General features: G+C 40.2%; 1 protein-coding gene across 3 annotated transcripts in view; it reads left to right on the top strand.

Annotated features, from left to right (window-relative positions):
* Positions 1-22443, top strand: part of LOC128635640 (oocyte zinc finger protein XlCOF7.1) — a 37714-nt gene extending 15271 nt beyond the window's left edge. Inside the window, exons 7-11 of one of the 3 annotated variants that reach the window (XM_053688726.1) lie at positions 4894-5001; positions 5580-5678; positions 8122-8238; positions 11120-11188; positions 21808-22443. In XM_053688726.1, the coding sequence (XP_053544701.1) occupies positions 4894-5001; positions 5580-5678; positions 8122-8238; positions 11120-11188; positions 21808-22328 (914 nt within the window). In that variant the 3' untranslated portion in view covers positions 22329-22443. Of the gene's footprint in view, positions 1-4893; positions 5002-5579; positions 5679-8121; positions 8239-11083; positions 11189-21807 lie in introns of all 3 variants that reach the window. The other 2 variants (XM_053688725.1, XM_053688724.1) reach the window with 2 other exon arrangements.
* Positions 22444-23448: the final 1005 nt, after the last annotated feature.

Genomic DNA, 23448 nt, shown 5'->3' with positions numbered 1-23448 from the left:
CTGCCCACTTCTCTTGTTGTTGAGAACAATGAATTCTCAAGTATTGTTCCAAGGACTGATTGGTACGTTCGCACTGTCCATTGGTTTGTGGATGATAAGAAGTGGTCAATTTCCTTGTGATATTCAACCTTTGACATAATGAATGCCAGAACTTCGAGGTAAATTGACTTCCACGATCAGTTAAAACACTAGTTGGAAGACCATGTAATCTCACTATATGGTTTAGAAACAGATCAGCTGTTTGTGAGGCAGTAGGTAACGCTTGTATAGGTAGGAAATGTGCCATTTTAGTAAAAAGGTCAATTACCCCTAATATTGTGGTGTAATTTTTTGAAGTTGGTAATTCTACAATGAAGTCCATTGCGACTTCCTTCCATGGCCGTTCTGGGATGGGTAGAGACATTAGATACCCATACGGCCTTTTATGTTCCTTTTTATGTTGAACACAAGTTGTACAGGTATGAACGTATTCCTCAACTGATTTCCACATTTTGGGCCACCAGTATTTCCTTTTTAACAAATGATAGGTGTTTTGAACACCTGGATGACCATTTAGAATCGAGTCATGGTTTTGTTGTAATATACTTCCTTGTAAAGAAGGGGGTATGTACAATAAGTTCCCGAAATAGTACAACCCATCTGAACGTTTCGTGAGGTTGAATTTGTCTGGGCTGCAGTCTCCTCCCTGTGAATATTCTTTCTCTTGTTCTAAACTCAAAGTGCAAGATATGAAATGTCCAATTGGTAGTACAGTACTGGGTAGAGACTTTTTATTATCTGGCAATTTCTGTCTAGATAATGCGTCTGCTTTTCCATTCCTTGAGCCAGGTCTATATTGAATATGGAAATTAAACCTGGAGAAAAACAGACTCCATCTAAGCTGTCTAGAGGATAAAGTCCGATTGGTTTGTAGATATTCTAAGTTTTTATGGTCAGTAATAACTAGAATTGGTGCCTCAGTCCCTTCCAGTAAGTGTCTCCAATTTTCAAAAGCAGATTTTATGGATAGGAGTTCCTTTTCTCCAATAGGATAATTAATCTCTGCTGGAGACAAAGATCTTGAAAAATATGCCACAGGGTGCATAGGTTCCGACAGACTCTTCCTTTGAGACAGGATAGCACCTAAAGCACACTCAGACGCATCCACCTCAAGTACGAACTGCTTAGTGGGGTCTGGGAATTGAAGGATGGGTGCTGTAGTAAAACTACGTTTAAGAGTTTCGAATGCTTGTTGTGCTTCTGTACTCCAGATGAAAGGTACATGTTTTCCTGTGAGTCTTGTCAATGGTTTGACAATATGTGAGAAATTATTAATAAATTTTCGGTAAAAATTCGAAAATCCTAAAAAACTTTGTAATTCCTTTACTGTAGTTGGTCTTGGCCAACCTGTTATAGCTGATATTTTTGTATCTTCCATGTTGATACCTTCAGCTGTTATTTTATAACCTAGAAAAGAGATATCTTGTGTGTGGAAGATACATTTTTCAGGTTTAGCATAGAGTTGATTCTCTCTGAGTCTTGATAAAACTGTTGTAACATGTTTGATATGCTGTTCTAAGGACTCAGAATAAATTAAAATATCATCCAAGTAAATTATAACACAGACATCCAATAAATCTCTAAATAATTCATTTATAAAATACTGGAATGTCGCGGGGGCATTACAGAGCCCGAATGGCATCACAGTATATTCGTACAATCCGTACCTAGTACGGAATGCTGTGAGCCATTCGTCTCCCTTCCTTATTCGAATTAAATTATAGGCACCCCTTAAATCCAACTTGGTAAAGATTGTTGCATTACCCAACCGTTCAATTAATTCTGTAATTAAAGGTAGGGGGTACCGATTTTTTACTGTGACTTTGTTTAATTGCCTGTAATCAATGATTGGCCTGAGAGTACCATCTTTGTTACGTACAAAAAACATTCCAGCTGCTGCTGGAGAGGTGGATGGTCTAATGAACCCCTTTTTTAAATTTTCATCTAGATATTGTTTAAGATGTGTGAGTTCAGGTTGGGAGAGGGGGTAAATATGACCATGAGGAATTGGGGAACCAGGTAACAATTCGATTGGACAATCGAAAGCCCTATGAGGGGGCAAAGACTCTGCTTCCTTTTTGTCAAAGACATCTTGAAATGAAGAATATTCTTTAGGTATAGGGTCAGATGTGTTGTCAGTTTCTGGTTGTATAATACAGATTTTAGACAGACAGCTATTTCTGCAATTTACGGAGGAAAATTGAATTTTATTTGTGGACCAATCTATTATTGGTTGATGTTGTTGTAACCATTTTAACCCCAAAATTATTGGAAATAGAGGAGAAGGTGTTATGTCAAAAGATATATTCTCTATATGTCCTTCTTGTGTACTCATAACTAACATCTGTGTTTGATGTGTGATTGAACCATTTACAGCCTGGCTACCATCAAAAACTCTTAAAACATAAGGATGATTAATGTCTTTTATTGGTATTTCATGTTTACACACCACATGATAATCTATGAAGTTGCTTGTTGCACCGGAATCAATGAGTGCCTTCAAGGTAATCTCTTTTGAACCCCACTGTAAAGAAATAGGTAAGAGACAGTAAGTTGAATTACCACTTCTCATATCAAAAGATCTTGGTATCTTATGTTTCTCACCTTTCTTTGTTTTCAAAAGGTTAGGGCATTCCTTGACCTCATGTTCTTTGGCAGCACAATAAAGACAAAGATTGTTGTCCCTTCTTCTCCTTTTCTCTTCCATGGATAGAGGGCCCCTAATCACACCTATTTCCATAGGTTCATCAGGAGTTTTATACTGTTGAGAACTAGTAGGATTAACTATTCTCTTTGTTACTGATTCCTGATTAAACCTTTCTCTCTTTCTTTCCCTCAACCTTCTATCAATGTTAATAGATAAAGACATTAAATTATCTAAGGTATCTGGAATATCAACTTGTGAAAGTTCATCTTTCAATGCATCTGACAACCCAAGTCTAAATTGATTCCGCAATGAAATGTTGTTCCATTGTGAATCCTTAGACACTCTCTTGAATTCTGCTATGTAATCCTCCACGGGCCTTTTCCCTTGTCTAAGGGCTCTCATAGCATTTTCTGATGTTATCTGTTTGCAAGGGTCATCATAGAGAAGGGCCATAGCTTGGAAAAAATCCTCCAAACTGTCCAAGATAGGGTCATTTTGCTCGAAATAAGAGTTAGCCCATGTTCTGGGTTCTCCTCTTAGATAAGATATTACTGTTAGAACTCTCTGTTTGTCTGTGGCATAAGTTTTAGGTCTCAGGGTAAAGAGTAAATAGCAAGAGTTTTTGAAGTCACGAAATTGACTTCTATCACCAAAAAATTTCTCTGGTGGTGATACATTAGGCTCATTAGTAGAATCCACAGTTAACTGTTTTGGAGTTACTATGTCTTTAAGAATATCTTTTAAAGTCTGGTTCTCTAATTGGAGTTGCCTTAACCCTTGTGAGAGCTGATCAACCCTCTAGGATAAATTGTAGACGTGTGAAGGTAATTCTGCTTGATCCATCTTTTTGGCTTGTAATTCTGTCACAGATCAATCAGAATCTGCTTAACAAAAGGACCAAATGTGCAGATTAATAATTTATACGTTTCATACTTCTTCAGCAAATAAAGTTTAGTTGTTCCTGAATGAATCATTGAACTAAAATTCTGTTTAGTGATATGATTCACCTAGGATTTAATTTACCACTATGTAGTTGTATGTTGTTTATCTTTAACAAACACAGAACTACTGTGTGGATTTCTAATATATTTTAGAAAATATACTAGCAAGGTTAATAAGTAGGTATGGTATGCTTTTGGTAGTAATGAGGATTGGCAACATAACACAATTAAAGTATACTCTTTGGGGTGATAGAAACTTTCCTTTTGATAATATTATCGTATGATGATTGCATTGCTTCAGCTAGCTAACAATAAAAAGCACATAAGACAACTTGGTAATAAAGTTCCAGATAGAAAATAACTTTATATCCAGTAAGTGAATTAGAACGGTATGTAAGAATAGTCATAAGGCAAATCAGATGAAATAGTTCAGTATCCTAAGCGGTAAGTACTTACACGCTGAAATGTGAGGGAGAGGAGCCTCAGGCTGCAGCTGCGGCACTAGTGTGTTTGAGCGCGAAGTCCGTTCAGTGAAGGAGGCGGTGCTGAGGCGGAGCGAACAAGTGACAGCGTTAGCTGTCAGAATTCAGTATCACAGGAACAACCAGAAGGAGGAGGCTTGGGAGAATCCCAATCGGTAAGGAGAATCTCAATTACAAGCAATGAATGGAAGAACAAAAGCTCCTTATAAAGGAAGCTAGGCAACCAATTAAAGGTACAGTGCAAGAGAGGGTCAATATATGACAGCTGATTGAATACCAGCCTGCTTCTAATAGGCACAAGAGAGTGCCTTTACGTTTGTGAGTACCCTGTATCTTGTCCAGTTTGGTTTTTGTGGTATCCATTGACCTACACATGTGGCGCCTCTGTTTTTGTTTTGATTACAGTTTTCCATCTCAGAAGTTGCATCACTTGTGAAGTGAAGACCGAGAGCTGCCTTTTTCCTCATACGGACTTTTGTGGGACTGTCTACATATACCGTTTATATTGGCCACTACCCAGTGCCACGTGTATATATATATATATATATATATATATATATACATTCATCTGTTGATTATAATAATTCTTTTAATTATCCTTGTATTTTATTTTGCTATCCCCACATTTTCTCAAATTTTTGGGGTTTTTAAATGTATATTTACACTTGGGTAACCTTTATCACTGTTGATTAGCGCCTCCTATAGGTTATCTGTGGTATTACTATTACAGAGTCTCCAGTTTTATAATGACACAAATATAACTGCAATTGATATATTTCTGCAGGCAAAGATAATGATTGTGTCATATTAGCTATGGAACATGGAGAGGATCTCAGTGTAAGATGTCACCAAAAACCGCCTGACCACGAAATATGTGACTCTATAAGCAAAGGTGAGAAGAAAATATGTATCTTCAAGGATAAAGCGCACACACATATTGTGTTTATGAGTCATACAGATCACAGCTTATATTTGTGTTTTTTAAATAAAATGCTGTTATTGTAAAATGTTTTTGTTAATACCTTATTAAAAAACCTTAACAAAATTACCCTTATTGATTGAAAAAGCTTCATCTCTTTAGCAAAACCAATATTTAATGCTATACTATACTACTTTCTAAACTGCCCAATACTTAGGTATACGTCTGCTCTACCTTATATGTCATTGTGTGGCTGTTTGTGCTGTTATGTTTTTGTGGGTGCACAAAACGCGTTAGCACAGATGTTACACAGATCGAGGAATTAAAATGTTTTCTGTTCTGTGCAAAGCAGATGATTATTAGTAAATATTATCAGAATTATTATTTTATTGGTTGTAATAATACAAGTATTTTAATATTGTTATACAAAAGCTTGTACCTGGCTACTAAACATGTTGCTGGCCCTTCTGTTTCTGGGATGTGATGTCATTTATACATCTAAACACCCTTAAATAGTATGTTATTTATTTGCAGTCAAATTTATTTTACAGATGAAATTAATTCTGACGTAATTCTGATTGATGATGATGACACAGAAGATGTTAGTGACCAAGTTGAGGAGCAGCAAATCTGTGGCAATATAATCGCAAGTGAGTGTATAGCTATAGACAATCTGGCGAAAGCAGATCAGCTAATATATGTTATTAAAATGTTTGTATGTGTATGTGTGCTGGGTGGGATGTAAGTTAGAAACCTAGTAAGATATGTTGGGTGGGATTTAGTTAGAAACCTAGTAAGATATGTTGGGTGGGATGTAGTTAGAAACCTAGTAAGATATGTTGGGTGGAATGGAGTTAGAAACCTAGTAAGATATGTTGGGTGGGATGTAGTTAGAAACCTAGTAAGATACGTTTGGTGGGATGGAGTTAGAAACCTAGTAAGATATGTTGAGTGGGATGTAGTTAGCAACCTAGTAAGATATGTTGAGTGGGATGTAGTTAGCAACCTTGTAAGATATGTTGAGTGGGATGTAGTTAGAAACCTAGTAAGATATGTTGGGTGGGATTTAGTTAGAAACCTAGTAAGATATGTTAGGTGGAATGTAGTTAGAAACCTAGTAAGATATGTTGGGTGGAATGTAGATAGAAACCTAGTTAGATATGTTGAGTGGGATATAGTTAGAAACCTAGTAAGATATGTTGGGTGGAATGGAGTTAGAAACCTAGTAAGATATGTTGGGTGGAATGTTGTTAGAAACCTAGTAAGATATGTTGGGTGGGATTTAGTTAGAAACCTAGTAAGATATGTTGGGTGGGATGTAGTTAGAAACCTAGTAAGATATGTTGGGTGGAATGGAGTTAGAAACCTAGTAAGATATGTTGGGTGGGATGTAGTTAGAAACCTAGTAAGATACGTTTGGTGGGATGGAGTTAGAAACCTAGTAAGATATGTTGGGTGGGATTCTAAGTTAGAAACCTAGTAAGATATGTTGGGTGGGATTTAGTTAGAAACCTAGTAAGATATGTTGGGTGGGATGTAGTTAGAAACCTAGTAAGATATGTTGGGTGGGATGTAGTTAGAAACCTAGTAAGATATGTTGGGTGGAATGGAGTTAGAAACCTAGTAAGATATGTTGGGTGGGATGTAGTTAGAAACCTAGTAAGATACGTTTGGTGGGATGGAGTTAGAAACCTAGTAAGATATGTTGAGTGGGATGTAGTTAGCAACCTAGTAAGATATGTTGAGTGGGATGTAGTTAGAAACCTAGTAAGATATGTTGGGTGGGATTTAGTTAGAAACCTAGTAAGATATGTTAGGTGGAATGTAGTTAGAAACCTAGTAAGATATGTTGGGTGGAATGTAGATAGAAACCTAGTTAGATATGTTGAGTGCGATATAGTTAGAAACCTAGTAAGATATGTTGGGTGGAATGGAGTTAGAAACCTAGTAAGATATGTTGGGTGGAATGTTGTTAGAAACCTAGTAAGATATGTTGGGTGGAATGTTGTTAGAAACCTAGTAAGATATGTTGGGTGGGATATAGTTAGAAACCTAGTAAGATATGTTGGGTGGAATAGAGTTAGAAACCTAGTAAGATATGTTGGGTGGAATGTTGTTAGAAACCTAGTAAGATATGTTGGGTGGAATGTTGTTAGAAACCTAGTAAGATATGTTGGGTGGGATGGAGTTAGAAACCTAGTAAGATATGTTGGGTGGGATGGAGTTAGAAACCTAGTAAGATATGTTGGGTGGGATGGAGTTAGAAACCTAGTAAGATATGTTGAGTGGGATATAGTTAGAAACCTAGTAAGATATGTTGGGTGGAATGTTGTTAGAAACCTAGTAAGATATGTTGGGTGGAATGTTGTTAGAAACCTAGTAAGATATGTTGGGTGGGATGTAGTTAGAAACCTAGTAAGATATGTTGGGTGGGATGGAGTTAGAAACCTAGTAAGATACGTTGGGTGGGATGGAGTTAGAAACCTAGTAGGATATGTTGGGTGGGATGGAGTTAGAAACCTAGTAAGATATGTTGGGTGGGATGGAGTTAGAAACCTAGTAAGATATGTTGGGTGGGATGTAATTTAGAAACCTAGTAAGATATATTGGGTGGGATTTAAGTTAGAAACCTAGTAAGATATGTTGGGTGGGATATAAGTTAGAAACCTAGTAAGATATATTGGGTCGGATTTAAGTTAGAAACCTAATAAGATATGTTGGGTGGGTTGTAGTTAGAAGCCTAGTAAGATATGTTGGGTGAGCTGTAGTTAGAAACCTAGTAAGATATGTTGTGTGGTGCAGTGTTATAGAGAGCTCTATTATCACATTGCATGACATTTTTTTATCAACATGATTCTGAAAAGAACTCTTAAAAAGAAATTAAAATATTCATGGGAGGAGATCTAACAATAACATTTCTGCTAAATATCTATCTTATAGAATTTATAATTCTGTTTTATTTTCATTGGAAATTGTGTTTGTTTTAATTGTAAATTTTTATGTTCTTACGCAAATAACTCTTGTTTTCATGAAAGCTTCTTGTACGCTGTACGGTTTATACAAGCCCATTTATTTTGTATTTAAAATTCATAGGATATAACAATGACAATCCAAATAATTTATCAATGTTTGAGGAAGAAGAAGAAGAAGAACACCAACAGTACAGTGAAGACATTAACCAGTTGGGAACCCATGAAGGCCTTGGTGCAGGTGAGTGATATATTTTGGATAACTAGATATAAATAGCTTCAATGGAATCTGACATAGAAAGAATTAACATTTATAAGGATGGATTAGAACAAAGTTTAATAGGTAGGAACCGTGATGAGAAAGTGTAAGAGAATTAAAAGTTATGAGTATGAAAAAATATGACAATTGAGTAAGGAATGAATGAATATACAGTATATATATATATTGAAAAAGAGAGGGAAAACAAAGTGTCAGCAAGAGCAATGAGAGATAAGGTGAATTCACATACAGTAAGCACTACTAACCGCTCTTAATTCTTTAGTTGTTAATTTTGTTAATTTGCTGGTGATCCATCCCATATACACAGAGTCACATGAGCTCATATTTTTGTAAAGTAGAAATGTATTTCAGATGTTGTTTTACTAAGGGAAAAGAAAAAGTCACATACCGTGCTTGTATGACAATGCCTAGGGTCTGATTATCAAAAACTCACTGGCATAGAGAGAAAGCACACCAAATCTTTGAGGGTTTTTTGAGTATTATTTTGCAATGTAGGTGTCTCTCTTTCACATCTAGAACTCCGCATAGAAAGATAAACAACTCTCGAAAAAAAAAATCAACTTTTTAAAAGTCTTTTAGGGACCTCACGGTACTTACAAGACGTATTAGATCATCTCGCTATAACAGAGAAGTTTAGGTCATCGGTCGCCCAGTCTTTAGGAGCAGAATGTTGCAACCATATTAGCTTTTGTTGACCAAATATATATTGCAACCCTACTTTTCCATCAGCAAGTTTCTTTTGTTTACTTAATTGGCTCTATCTGTTATGTTAATCTGATGTTAACTCTCTGCCTAATGCAGTCAGAGAGTGTCAATCTTTATTTACATTTAAAAAGGGACACTGAACTCAGTTTTTATTCTTCCTTGTGAAAGATCAGCTTTAAACAAGATTTATTTATTTTTTGCTGGGACAATTGTGAAGTTAAAGGGACATTATACACTACATTTTTCTTTGTATAAATGTTTTTGCAGATGATCCATTTATATAGCCCATACAGGGTTTTTTTTTTATAAAAGTATAGTTTTTCTTATTTTTAAATAACATTGCGCTGATTTTCAGACTCCTAACCAAGCCCCAAAGTTTTAGGAGAATACTGATGTATACCTATTCCTGTTTGTGTAAAGAGGAAGTGGGGGGGGGGGGGATTGTCTGCTATTTCCCACTTGCAGTGGGTGTTCCAGCTACTTATTTAACAGCGCTAAACTGGGAGCTTCTAAGGAAGTATATAAACGTATCTGTGCATAGTATTCTTTATAGTAGTGTCTATTACATGCAGTTATATGAACATTGGTGTATACTGTCCCATTAAAGCTGTCTAAATACTGTATGTACTAATATATGGTCTGAAAAAAGAAACACAGAGGTGCCCAATGGCCTAATACCACAATACCAAGGGACAAGCAAAATATGTAAGACTAATACTCACAAACGAATAGCACCAAAAAGTGCAAGGAAGCAGACTGGAACCTCACAGTTGCCCAGCAAACTGAACAGACGCAGAGATAGTTCTGTAGTAGTCCTTCACCAGTAAGGTCCTCCTGGTTCCTAAAGGGGAGGATATAGAGACAACATAGCCCAGTACAGTTTGTACAAGTGTATATGTATAAAGGGAATATGCACACTTACATGTAGCAAAGTACCTCCAGGTGCAATATACATAGACTGGGACTTCTCAGCCGCTCAGCTGACTGTTTCAGCAGATAAAATAGCTCCCAAAACCAATACAGGAGTATAGATGGATTCCCAGATAAAATCCAACAGCAAGTGTATTAGTCCTTAGGAAACAGCCAGTTGTAGGCTGAGAAACGCGTTGCTTTTGAATAAATATATTTCTTTTAATTAATACACTTGCTGTTGGATTTTATCTGGGAATCCATCTTTACTCCTTTATTGGTTTTGGGAGCTATTTTATCTGCTGAAACCTTTGAAACAGTCAGCTGGGCGGCTGAGAAGTCCCAGTCTGTGTATATTGCACCTGGATGTGCTTTGCTACATGTAAGTGTGCATATTCCCTGTATACATATACACTTGTACAAACTGTACTGGGCTATGTTGTCTCTATATCCTCCCCTTTAGGAACCAGGAGGACCTCACTGGTGAAGGACTACTACAGAACTATCTCTGCGTCTGTTCAGTTTGCTGGGCAACTGTGAGGTTCCAGTCTGCTTCCTTGCACTTTTTGGTGCTATTCGTTTGTGAGTATTAGTCTTACATATTTTGCTTGTCCCTTGGCATTGTGATATTAGGCCATTGGGCGCCTCTGTGTTTCTTTTTTTAGACCATCTGTTATCATCAGGATATTGACCCCCCTACGACAGAGAGCTGACCTGTGCAATCATCTGGAGCTATTGTGACTTACTGGATATTATTAGGTTTTGGACATTTATTGTGTTTCCAGTCATAAGGTTATCTCTTTATCTCTGGTATTCTGCTGTTCATTTTTAGAGTGTTGTTATATACATTATTATTGTACTTTTTATATTGTGTTACATCAGTTTTGATTGAGAGCGCCCCCTTGAGGATTGGTGTGCTTCCACACATCATATCTATATAATCTACTAATATAACAATACCAGTTGTGTTTTTCCTAATAATGTTGTTGAAGGTTCTAGAAATGATTGTTGCCTATCGGCCAATGAGCATTAGAAGCAAGGTCTGATTAGCCAAAAAGAATTGCACAGCAGATACTTCTGCATTAATTTCAAGCAAAATTTATGTTACTTAAAAAAAATAAAAAAATAGAACATTTTATAATATGCTATAATTTTGAAACAAATCAACTTAGTTCTTAACTGGTATTAACAGGACATCATAACGATAATCTAGACACTGTATCTGTAGATGAGGAACAAGGGCATGAAATGTACAGAGATGATCCGCAGGTGGGAACTCAACAAGACCGCGGTGTAGGTGAGTGTGATACCGGATTACTGGGCAGAGGTTTATTATCTGAGTTGGATCAGAATTAGTATTTATATGCAGGAACTAGAAAGCTTTTTTTTAGAAGAGAATTATTATAGAGCGCGAGATGGGGAGAAAAGGAAAATGTAGAGTAAACGCGGGAAAAAATAGCATTTAAAAAAAATTAAACAATAAGCAAGAGATGGGCAGGGTTTAATTTCAGTCAGGGAGCTGCCATATCTATTGATGAACTGTTCTTCGTAATTCTTGTATTTAAAGAAAAGCTGAAGACATAGCAGATAATGCATAGAAAATAGTGTATACTTCTAAATATTTTGTGCTTGCTGTTTCTAAGAGGGTAGTTTACATTTATTTTTGCGGGAAAAACATGTTCTTCAGGTAAAACCAATAAATGTTGTTTATATACCTGTGGCGTCATGTCACGGTCAACCAATAGAGATGTGGTACTTTGTAAAACACACACAAATCAAATGACACAATTTTAAGCTACATATACTTCTAGTTTCACAAACATATTATCTCTTTCTTGCTGTACATTAAGGGCCAGATTATGAGTGGAGCGCTATTAGTTAAATGCTAGCAATATCGGTTTATCGCGGCTATTTGCTAGCATCGTGTCGCGCCGCTTTAGCTGTTGCTAGGGGCGCTGTGTCTCCTTCCCTGCTCGTTGCCAGGAGCTGTGTCGGGAAAAAAAGGCTGCAAAGCGCTTTAACATAGAGATACATTATTATTATTCTTTATTTATGAAGCGCCAACAGATTCCGCAGTGTGTGTGTACAGATTTATATATGTATTTATATGTCTATGTATTTACAGATATATATATTCACATATACACACATAAATTCATATGTACACATATACTGTATATAAGTGCACTGGAGCCCTTTGCAGTCAAGTAGATGAAAACTTGTAAAATATTATTTATGCAATATTCATATTTAATAAAGCTATACTGTGTATTTACTGAAAATATTTCACATTCTAATGTTCTGCACATACGGGAATTTGTTCTAAGTATTTTTAAATAGGTATTCCTATATATATCCCTATATATCTATACCTATGTATTTATATATAGATATATATTGTACCAAAAAGTAAAGTTTTAGAACATTGGAATGTGAACTATTTATATTTTCATTAATGGTTAGCACACTTTAGAATATGGGGTTTGCACGCAAAAAGGGTGTTAGTTTTTTTGTGGGGGGTTTCCACTTTTTTTGCTCCATTGACTTTTATGGGGGAATACGTTAAAACAGTCACAATATTCTACCTTTGGCTTTGGGTTAGCTCGCAAGCAAAAACATTTTACTTTCGACTTGTAATACGAGTGCTACTCGACACTCGCAAAAAGCTTACTTCTAGCGGAGTTAGCACGCGAGTAGGAGTGTTAAATACCGTTCCACTCTTAATCTGGCCCTATGTGCATTGAAACAAACTCACCATCTTACTTTTGAAAACTACAAGATCTGCAACTGTAATGTACTTAAAAAATACAATGAGACCCATGAGAGAACTTCAGACACACCCACTCGCTAAGTCCTATATCTTATGTTTCTTAACAAGGCCTTAAAGTATTCTATAACACTCCTCCCCTCTCTCTCTCTCCCTCCCTTCCCCCCCCTCTCTCTTTCTCTCCCTCCCTCCCTCCCTCCCTCTCTCCCTCCCTCTCTCTCTCTCTCTCTCTCTCTCTCTCTCTCTCTCCCTCTCTCCCTCTCTCTCTCCCTCCCTCTCTCCCTCTCTTTCTCTATCTATCTTTCTCTCCCTCGCTTTCTCTCCCTCTCTCTCTTTCCCTCTCTCTCTCCCTCTCTCTCTTTCCCTCTCCCTCTCTCCCTCTCTCTCTCTCTCGATTTCCCTCTCCTCCTCTTTCTCTCTCTCGGTTTCCCTCTCCTCCTCTCTCGCTCTCGCTTTCCCTCTCCTCATCTCTCTCTCATTTTCCCTCTCGTTCCCTCTACCTCTCCTCCCTCTCTCTCTCTCTCTCTCTCTCTCTCTCTCTCTCTCCCTCTCTTTCTTTCCCTTTCCTCCCCCTCTCTCTCTTTCCCTCTCGTCCCTCTCTCGCTTTCCCTCTCCTCTTTCTCTCTCTCTTTCCCTCTCCTCATCTCTCTCTCGCTTTCCCTCTCCTCTCTCTCTTTCGATTTCCCTCTCCTCCTCTCTCTCTCTCTCTCTCGCTCGCTCGCTTTGCCTCTCCTTCTCTCTCTCTCTCGCTTCCCTCCTCTTTCTCTCTCTTTCCCTTTCCTCCTCTCTTTCTCTCGCTTTGCCTCTCCTCCTCTCTCTCTCTCTCTCTCTCTCTCTTTTTCTCTTTCTCTCGCTTTCCCTCTCCTCTCTCTTGCTTTCCTCCTCTTTCTCTCTCTCTCTCTCTCTCTCTCTCTCTCTGTCTCTCTCTCTTGCCTTCCCTCTTCTCCTCCCTCTCTCTCTCTCGCTTTCCCTCTTCTCCTCCCTCTCTCTCTCTCGCTTTCCCTCTCCTCCTTTGTCTCTCGCTTTCCCTCTCCTCCTTTGTCTCTCGCTTTCCCTCTCCCTATCTCTTTCGCTTTCCCTCTCCCCCTCTCTCTTTCTCTCGCTTTCCCTCTCCCCTTAACAAGGCCTTAAAGTATTCTATAACTTGTAAAGATCTTTATCACCCCCATCCATTTAATTCTCTTGTTCTCCCTCCTCTCCATTTCTCTCTTCCTTCTCTTTCCCCCCTCTTATTCTCTGTTTCCCCCTCGCCACCTCTGTTTCCCTTTTCCCCCTTTCTCTCTCGCTTTCCCTCTCCTCCTCAGTTTCCCTCCCCCCTTCTCTCTCTATCTCTCTCTCTCTCTCTATCTATATCTCTCTCGCGCTTTCCCTCCCTCTCTTTCTCACCTTCTCTCTCCTCTCTCTCTCTCTCTCTCTCTTTCCGTCTCCTCTGTCTCTCTCTCTCTCTCTCTCTCTCTCTCTTTCCCTTTCCCCCTCTTTCTCTCTCTCGCTTTCTCTCTCTCTCTCGCCTTCCCTCTCCTCCTCTCTCGCTTTCCCTCTCCTCTCTCTCTCCCGCTTTGCCTCTCCTCCTCTCTCTCTCTCTCTCTCTCTCTCTCTCTCTCTCTCTCTCTCTCTCTCTCTCTCTTTCCCTCTTTCCCTTTCCTCCTCTTTTTTCTCTCTCTCGCTCTCTCTTTCCCTCTCCTCCTCTCTCTATCACCTTCCCTCTCCTCCTCTCTCTCACTTTCCCTCTCCTCCTCTCTCTCTCTCTCTCGCTTTCCCTCTCCTTTTTCTCTCGCTTTCCTTCTTCCCATCTCTCTCGCCTTCCCTTTCCTCCTCTTTCTCGCTTTGCCTCTCCTCTCTCTCTTGCTTTGCCTCTCCTCCTCTCTCTCTCTCTCTCTCTCTCTCTCTCTCTCTCGCTTTGCCTCTCCTCCTCTCTCTCTCTCTCTCGCTTTGCCTCTCCTCTCTCTCGCTTTGCCTCTCCTCCTCTCTCTCTCTCTCTCCCCATCTCTCTCGCCTTCCCTCTCCTCCTCTCTCTCTCGCTTTGCCTCTCCTCCTCTCTCTCGCTTTGCCTCTCCTCCTCTCTCTCTCTCTCTCTCTCTCTCTCACTTTGCCTCTCCTCCTCTCTCTCTCGCTGTGCCTCTCCTCCTCTCTCTCTCACTTTGCCTCTCCTCTCTCTCGCTTTCCCTTTCCTCCTCTTTCTTTCTTTTCTTTCTTTCTCTCTCTCTCTTTCCCTCTCCTCTCTCTCTCTCTCTCTCTCTCTCTCTCTCTCTATCGCCTTCCCTCTCCTCCTCTCTCTCGCTTTCGCTCTCCTCCTCTCTCTTTCTCGCTTTCCCTCTCCACCTTTTCTCCTACATTGGTGTATCCGGTCCACGGCTTCATCCTTACTTGTGGGATATTCTCTTCCCCTACAGGAAGTGGCAAAGAGAGCACACAGCAGAGCTGTCCATATAGCTCCCCTCAGGCTCCGCCCCCCCAGTCATTCTCTTTGCCGCTCTGAACAAGTAGCATCTCCACGGGGGTGGTAAAGAGTATGTGGTGTTAGTTGTAGTTTTTTATTTCTTCTATCAAGAGTTTGTTATTTTAAAATAGTGCCGGTTTGTACTATTTACTCTACAGCAGAAAGTGATGAAGATTTCTGCTAAGAGGAATATGATTTTAGCACCAGTAACTAAAATCCATTGCTGTTCCCACGCAGGACTGTTAACCAGAGAACATCAGTTGGGGGGAACAGTTTGCAGGCTTAACTGCTTCAGGTATGATCAGTCATTTTTCTAACAAGACCATGTAATGCTAGAAGACTGTCAGAAATTCCCTCTGGGATTGGTGAGCCATTTTTTTCTAATAGACTCTGTATAAAATGATGGCTTATATTTAGGGCTCTATGCTGGTTGACACTATTGTGGGCTTTAAAATCAATTGCTTTTTAGCATGTTTTTCACTATAAATAAGGTGTTTTTTCAGACTTTAAAACACTTTTGGGGTTTAATTTCGGCCTGGCACTTATTTGGACACCTAAATCTAGTCAGAAAGGCCCCTCCACTCTAGAATGAAGAGGGAGGAGGCCTAATTTTTAGGCCTAAATTGTGCAGTTGTTTTTGCCTAGGCAATCCATGCAGCTTCATGTGGGGAGTCAAGAGGCATCATAAAAGACTCCAGGGAGGCTTATTTCCTGCTAAAATAATCCCTAATGAAGGTAAAAGGCTACAGTGAAAGCTGTAGCTAGTACTGTAGTGTGTTAACTGGTTAATAACTGTTATTAACTCCGGTTTGGGCATTAAGGGGTTAATTGATCTGAAAATTTGTGTGCAATCTTTTCAAAGCATTAAGACTCTGTGGTGAAAATTTCATTAAAATCGGATGTTTATTTCATGTTTTTTTTGATGTTTCAGTAAAAAAGTGTGCATTAAGGGGTTAATTGATCTGAAAATTTGTGTGCAATCTTTTCAAAGCATTAAGACTCTGTGGTGAAAATTTCATTAAAATCGGATGTTTATTTCATGGTTTTTTGATATTTCAGTAAAAAAGTGTGCTTTTTAATTATTTAAAGAGACAGTAACGTTTTTGTCAAAAATAATTTTTATTGCATTGTAGTTCTGTTTGTCTGTTAAACATGTCTGAGTCTTCAGATAGCCTATGTTCTGTATGTCCAAAGGCCAAGGTGGTTCCCCCATTAAATTTATGTGTGAAGTGTGCCATAGCGTCCAAACAGCTTAAGGACAGTACAATCACACTTAAAAATATAGCCCAAGATGATTCTTTAGCTGAAGGTAGTGAAAATAGCTTGCTTTCCTCTCCTTCTGTGTCAACACCAGCTATGCCCGCGCAGGCGATGCCCAGTACATCTAGCGCACCAATTGCGATTACTATGCAACAGTTAGCAGCAGTAATGGATAATTCTATCGCAGCATTTTTATCCAAACTGCCAGCTTTCCTAGGAAGCGTGATTGCTCAGTTTTAAATACAGAAAATGAGCAAGTAGACGCAGAGGATAATTTATCTGTAGTGCCCTCACATCAATCTGACTTGGCGGTGAGGGGAGGGCTTGTCTGAGGGAGAAATTTCTGACACAGGAAAAGTTTCTCAGCAGGCAGAGCCTGATACCATAGCATTTAAATTTAAGCTAGAACACCTCCGCGCTCTACTTAAGGAGGTCCTGGCTACTCTTGATGATTGTGACCCTTTGGTGGTCCCAGAAAAATTGTGTAAAATGGATAAATTCTTAGAGGTCCCAGTACACACTGATGCGTTTCCGATACCTAAGAGGGTGGCGGATATAGTGAATAAGGAGTGGGAGAAACCAGGTGTACATTTTGTTCCCCCTCCTATATTTAAGAAAATGTTCCCCTTTGTTGACCCCAGAAGGGACGCGTGGCAGACGGTCCCTAAGGTAGAGGGGGCAGTTTCAAAGCTAGCTAAGCGCACAACTATACCAATAGAAGACAGTGGCGCTTCAACCAATTTCTTGCATTATTCCTTTAACCACTGCAGCTGCTTTTTGGTTTGAGGAATTAGAAAACTCGCTCCAGAAGGAGACTTCTTAGGATGTCTTGGATAGAATTCACGCCCTGAAGTTGGCTAATTCTTTCATTACAGATGCCGCTTTTCAGTTAGCTAAATTAGCGGCGAAAAATTCTGGTTTCGCAATAGTGGCGCGTAGAGCGCTTTGACTAAAATCGTGGTCGGCGGATGTGTCGTCCAAAACAAAATTGTTTAATATTCCTTTCAAGGTAAGACCCTATTCGGGCCAGAGTTGAAAGAAATTATTTCAGATATCACTGGGGGAAAGGGCCATGCCCTTCCACAGGATAGACCTTTCAAAGTTAAAAATAAGTCTAATTTTCGTTCCTTTCGCAATTTCAGGAACGGACCGGCTTCTACCTCTACAGCCACTAGGCAAGAGGGTAACGCACCCCAGCCCAAACCAGCATGGAAACCATTGCAAGGCTGGAACAAGGGTAAACAGGCCAAAAGACCTGCTGCTGCTACCAAGACAGCATGAAGGGGTAGCCCCGATCCGGGACCGGATCTAGTAGGGGGCAGATTTTCTCTCTTTGCTCAGGCCTGGGCAAGAGATGTTCCGGACCCCTGGGCACTAGAAATTGTCTCTCAGGGGTATCTTCTAGAATTCAAGGACCTTCCTCCAAGGGGAAGGTTCCACTTGTCTCGCTTATCTTTAGACCAGATAGAGAGACAGGCATTCTTACATTGCGTAGAGTACCTTTTAAAAATGGGAGTGATAAACCCAGTTCCAACAGCAGAACAAGGACTGGGATTTTACTCAAACCTGTTTGTAGTTCCCAAAAAGGAAGGAACTTTCAGGCCAATTCTGGATTTAAAGATCCTAGACCAATTACTCAGAGTTCCATCATTCCAAATGGAAACCATTCGGATTACCAGTTCGTGGCTCTTCCCTTCGGATTGGCCACTGCTCCGAGAATTTTCACAAAGGTGCTAGGGTCCCTTCTAGCGGTGCTAAGGCCAAGGGGCATTGCAGTAGCACCTTAACTAGATGACATTTAATACAGGCGTCGTCTTTTCACAAAGCAAGGGCTCATACGGACATTGTTCTAGCCTTTCTAAGGTCTCACGGGTGGAAGGTGAACATAGAAAAAAGTTCTCTGTCCCCGTTCACAAGGGTTCCCTTCCTGGGAACAATAATAGACTCGGTAGAAATGAAAATCTTTCTGACAGAGGTCAGGAAACTAAAACTTTTGAACACTTGTCGAGTTCTTCAATCCATTCCTCAACCCTCCATAGCTCAGTGCATGGAGGTAACAGGACTAATGGTTGCGGCAATGGACGTGGTTCCTTTTGCTCGAATTCATTTAAGACCATTGCAACTGTGCATGCTCAAACAATGAAATGGGGATTATGCAGATTTTTCTCCCCAGATTCAGATGGACCAGCAAATCAGAGACTCACTCCTCTGGTGGTTGTCTCAGGATCACCTGTCTCAGGGAATGAGTTTCCGAAGACCGAAGTGGATCATTGTCACGACCGACGCCAGCCTCTTAGGCTGGGGCGCGGTCTGGAAGTCCCTGAAGGTTCAGGGTCTATGGTCTCGGGAAGAATTTCTTCTCCCGATAAACATTTTGGAATTGAGAGCGATATTCAATGCGCTCCAGGCATGGCCTCAACTAGCGGAGGCCAAATTCTTCAGTTTTCAGTCGGACAACTTGACGACTGTTGCGTACATCAATCATCAGGGGGGAACAAAGAGTTCCCTGGCGATGAGGGAGGTATCCAAGATCATCAAATGGGCAGAGGATCACTCCTGCCATCTATCAGCAATTCACATCCCAGGAGTGGACAACTGGGAAGCGGATTATCTGTCTTCAGACTTTCCATCCGGGGGAGTGGGAACTCCACCCGGAGGTTTTTTTGCTCAGCTGACCCAGCTATGGGGCATTACAGATCTGGATCTGATGGCGTCACGTCAGAACTTCAAAGTTACACGTTACGGGTCCAGGTCCAGGGATCCCAAGGCGACATTGGTAGATACCTTAGTAGCGCCTTGGTCGTTAAATCTAGTTTATGTCTTTCCACCGTTTCCCCTTCTCCCCCGGCTAGTAGCCAGGATCAAGCAGGAGAAGGCTTCGGTAATTCTAATAGCTCCTGCGTGGCCACGCAGGACTTGGTATGCAGACCTGGTGAATATGTCATCGGTTCCACCATGGAAGCTGCCTTTGAGGCAGGACCTTCTAATTCAAGGTCGATTCGAACATCCAAACCTAGTTTCTCTGCAACTGACTGCTTGGAGATTGAACGCTTGATTCTAGCTAAACGTGGGGTTTCGGAATCAGTTATAGATACTCTGATCCAGGCTAGAAAGCCTGTCACCAGGAAAATTTACCATAAGATATGGCGGAAATATCTTTGCTGGTGCGAATCCAAGGGTTACTCATGGAGTAAGATTAGGATTCCAAGGATACTATCTTTTCTCCAAGAAGGATTGGAGAAAGGTCTGTCAGCTAGTTCTTTTAAGGGACAGATATCTGCTCTGTCTGTTTGGTTACACAAGCGTCTGGCAGCCATGCCAGATATTCAGGGTTTGTACAGGCTTTAGTCAGAATCAAGCCTGTCTACAGACCTGTGGCTCCTCCATGGAGTCTAAATTTAGTTCTTTCAGTTCTTCAAGGGGTTCCGTTTGAACCTCTACATTCCATAGATATTAAGTTACTATCTTGGAAAGTTTTGTTTTTTTGTAGCTATTTCTTCTGCTAGAAGAGTTTCTGAATTGTCTGCTTTGCAGTGTAATTCACCCTATCTGGTGTTTCATACAGATAAGGTCGTTTTACGTACCAAACCTGGTTTTCTTCCAAAAGTGGTTTACGATAAGAATATCAACCAGGAAATAGTTGTTCCTTCTCTGTGTCCTAATCCAGTTTCTAACAAGGAACGTCTGTTACACCATCTTGATGGGGTTCGTGCTTTAAAGTTTTATCTAAAAGCAACTAAAGACTTCAGACAAACATCGTCCTTGTTTGTCGTCTATTCTGGCAGGAGGAGAAGTCAAAAGGCGACTGCGACCTCTCTGTCTTTCTGGCTGAAAAGCATCATCCGGTTGGCTTATGAGACTGCTGGAAGGCAGCCTCCTGAACAAATTACAGCTCACTCTACTAGAGCTGTGGCTTCCACATGGGCTTCCAAGAATGAGGCTTCTGTTGAACAGATTTGTAAGGCAGCGATTTGGTCTTCACTGCATACGTTTGCCAAATTTTACAAATTCATTACTTTTGCTTCTTCGGAGGCTATTTTTGGGAGAAAGGTTTTGCAAGCAGTGGTGCCTTCCGTTTAGGTTACCTGACTTGTTCCCTCCCTTCATCCGTGTCCTAAAGCTTTGGTATTGGTTCCCACAAGTAAGGATGAAGCCGTGGACCGGATACACCAATGTAGGAGAAAACAGAATTTATGTTTACCTGATAAATTTCTTTCTCCTACGGTGTATCCGGTCCACGGCCCGCCCTGGCATTTTGGTCAGGTTTAAATTTATTTTTTGTAAACTACAGTCACCACTGCACCTTATGGTTCTCCTTTTTCTCCTAACCGTCGGTCGAATGACTGGGGGGGGCGGAGCCTGAGGGGAGCTATATGGACAGCTCTGCTGTGTGCTCTCTTTGCCACTTCCTGTAGGGGAAGAGAATATCCCACAAGTAAGGATGAAGCCGTGGACCGGATACACCGTAGGAGAAAGAAATTTATCAGGTAAACATAAATTCTGTTTTTCTCTCGCTTTCCCACTCCCCCCCCCCCCTCTCTCTCTCTCTCTCTCTCTCTCTCTCTCTCTCTCTCTCGCTTTCCCTCTCCTCCTTTTTTTCTTGCTTTCCCTCTCCCCATCTCTCTCGCCTTCCCTCTCCTCTCTCTCTCGCTTTACCTCTCCTCCTCTCTCTCGATTTGCCTCTCCCCCACTCTCTCTCGCTTTGCCTCTCCTCCTTTTTCTCTCGCTTTCCTTCTCCCCATCTCTCTCGCCTTCTCTTCCCTCTCCTCCTCTCTCTCTCGCTTTGCCTCTCCTCCTCTCTCTCACTTTGCCTCTCCTTTCTCTCTCGCTTTGCCTCTCCTTTCTCTCTCACTTTGCCTCTCCTCCTCTCTCTCTCGCTTTCCCTTTCCTCCTCTCTTTCTCTTGCCTTCCCTCTTCTCCTCTCTCTTTCTCGCTTTCCCTCTCCCCCATATCTCTTGCTTTCCCTCTCCCCCATATCTCTTGCTTTCCCTCTCCCCCATCTCTCTTGCTTTCCCTCTCCCCCATCTCTCTCGCTTTCCCTCTCCCCCATCTCTCTTGCTTTCCCTCTCCCCCATCTCTCTCGCTTTCCCTCTCCCCCATCTCTCTCGCTTTCCCTCTCAGCCCCCCCCCCTCTCTCTCTGTCTCTCTCTCTCTCTTGCTTTCCCTCTTCCTCTTTCTCTCTTGTTTTCCCTCTTCCTCTCTCGTTTTCCCTCTCCTCTTCTGTCTTGCTTTTCCTCTTCTCCTCTCTCTCACTTTCCCTCTTCTCTCTCTCGCTTTCCCTCTTCTCCTCTCTCTCGCTTTCCCTCTCCTCTCTCTTGCTTTCCCTCTCCTCCTCTCTCTCACATTCCCTTTCCTCCTCTCTTGTGTTCCCTTTTTCTATCTTAGTGGTGCGAACCAAATTAAACTAAAAGGAGACTGTGATAACATGTTTAATGCTCAGTGTGTTTTTCAGATTGTTTCCCAACAGATGGAACACATAATTTCCCTTTAAATTCATCTGATTTTGTGAATGAAGATTATAGCGGATCTCGAGGTTATCGCCAATGGCTATATAATTGTTCCCAGTGTCATAAATGTTTTTCTTTTTGCTCTGATCTCGTAAAACATCAGAAAACCCACAAAGGGCTGATCTGCCCTACATGTGGAAAACAATTCTCTTTCAGATCAAAACTGCTCAGACATCAGAGAATTCACACAGGGGAGAAACCGTTTGTATGTTTGGAATGTGGCAAAAGTTTTGGGCAGAAACCCCACTTGACTATACACCAAAGGGTCCATACCGGAGAGAAACCCTATAAATGTACTGAATGCGGAAAATGTTTCAGTTCTAGTTCAGTTCTTGCTACCCACAAGAGAGTTCACACGGGAGAGAAACCATTTACATGCAATGAATGTGGCAAACAGTTTAGCTGTAACTCTAACTATACTGCACACAAAAGGACTCACTTGAGAGAGAATGTTTACGTGTTTTAAGGTGGGAACATTTTCAAACAAAAAAAACTCTTATTATGAAACTCTTGATCATCAGCCAGTGGCCTGGGTTCTAATCAGTTTGGATTCACATGCAAGGACACCATATTGAAGCTTTGTCTTTTTTTTTTTTTTTTTTTATTCGTTCATTTCAAAGTAATGAAAGTTGCTTTATCAATCTGATAAATTGTGTTATATACATGATAATTACAGGTTTGCAAAAAATATATAAGAGCAAAGGACGTATTTTCAAAATTTAACATCGTTTTGGCAGGATTTTTTTCACAGAGGTAGAAGATATGCTGCTAAAACAAAAGTAAATCATGCCAACTAATTTAGTATTGGTGCCTGATGTGTTTGAATGTAGACGTTTTACTTATATTAAATAGACACTATACTATTATTCCCCCTTTTAATGTGTACCTGCTTGAGTGTATTAAATTATTTGCAAATGTACATTTATTTTATTATTTGGAATAGCTGATTTTGCCTGTTGAAACCACCACCTTTACTGAAAATATGCATATTTGTGTTTGCTCTGCAGAACAGCTATGTAAACAGGATATAAGAACATAAATTAACAAGTGTGTGTTGGTAAAGAGATATATTTGTGTATTTGAAATAGGTGTTTTTGCTCATTGAACTCCCCACGCCTTAATTTAACATTTCAATACTATTAGACTCTATGTACAAAAAATACATAACATGACCAGTTCTGCTCTTTCTATAGGGCCAGCCCCTATAAATGGGCATATCCTTGAGAACAATAGATGTTTTGTTTTAAATAGTCAATTCAAATACAAAATGAAGCATGAAGGAACGATTTCCCATACATTTAATTATCTCTAACTCATTTTGAACACATTTGATTAAAGTCAGAATTAAACTTTCATGATTCATATAGAGCGTACAATTTTGAACATTATTTTGAATTTTGTGCACAATCTTTCATGCAGGTGTTTTTTTAAAGCACACTTTTTGAGGCGCCATCTCCTTCTGAGCATGTGCAAGAATTCAGTATATACATGCATTTTGTGATTGGCTGAAGGCTGTCACATGGTGCAATGAAGGAAAATCTAATTTTGAAATTTGTCAGAAACAAAATCTATTGATTTGTAATTCA

The sequence above is a fragment of the Bombina bombina genome, chromosome 7 (assembly GCF_027579735.1).
Source record: "Bombina bombina isolate aBomBom1 chromosome 7, aBomBom1.pri, whole genome shotgun sequence".
NCBI lineage: Eukaryota > Metazoa > Chordata > Amphibia > Anura > Bombinatoridae > Bombina > Bombina bombina.
The sequence above is the reverse complement of the archived record's forward strand: the minus strand, read 5'-3'. Positions and strand labels throughout refer to the sequence as shown.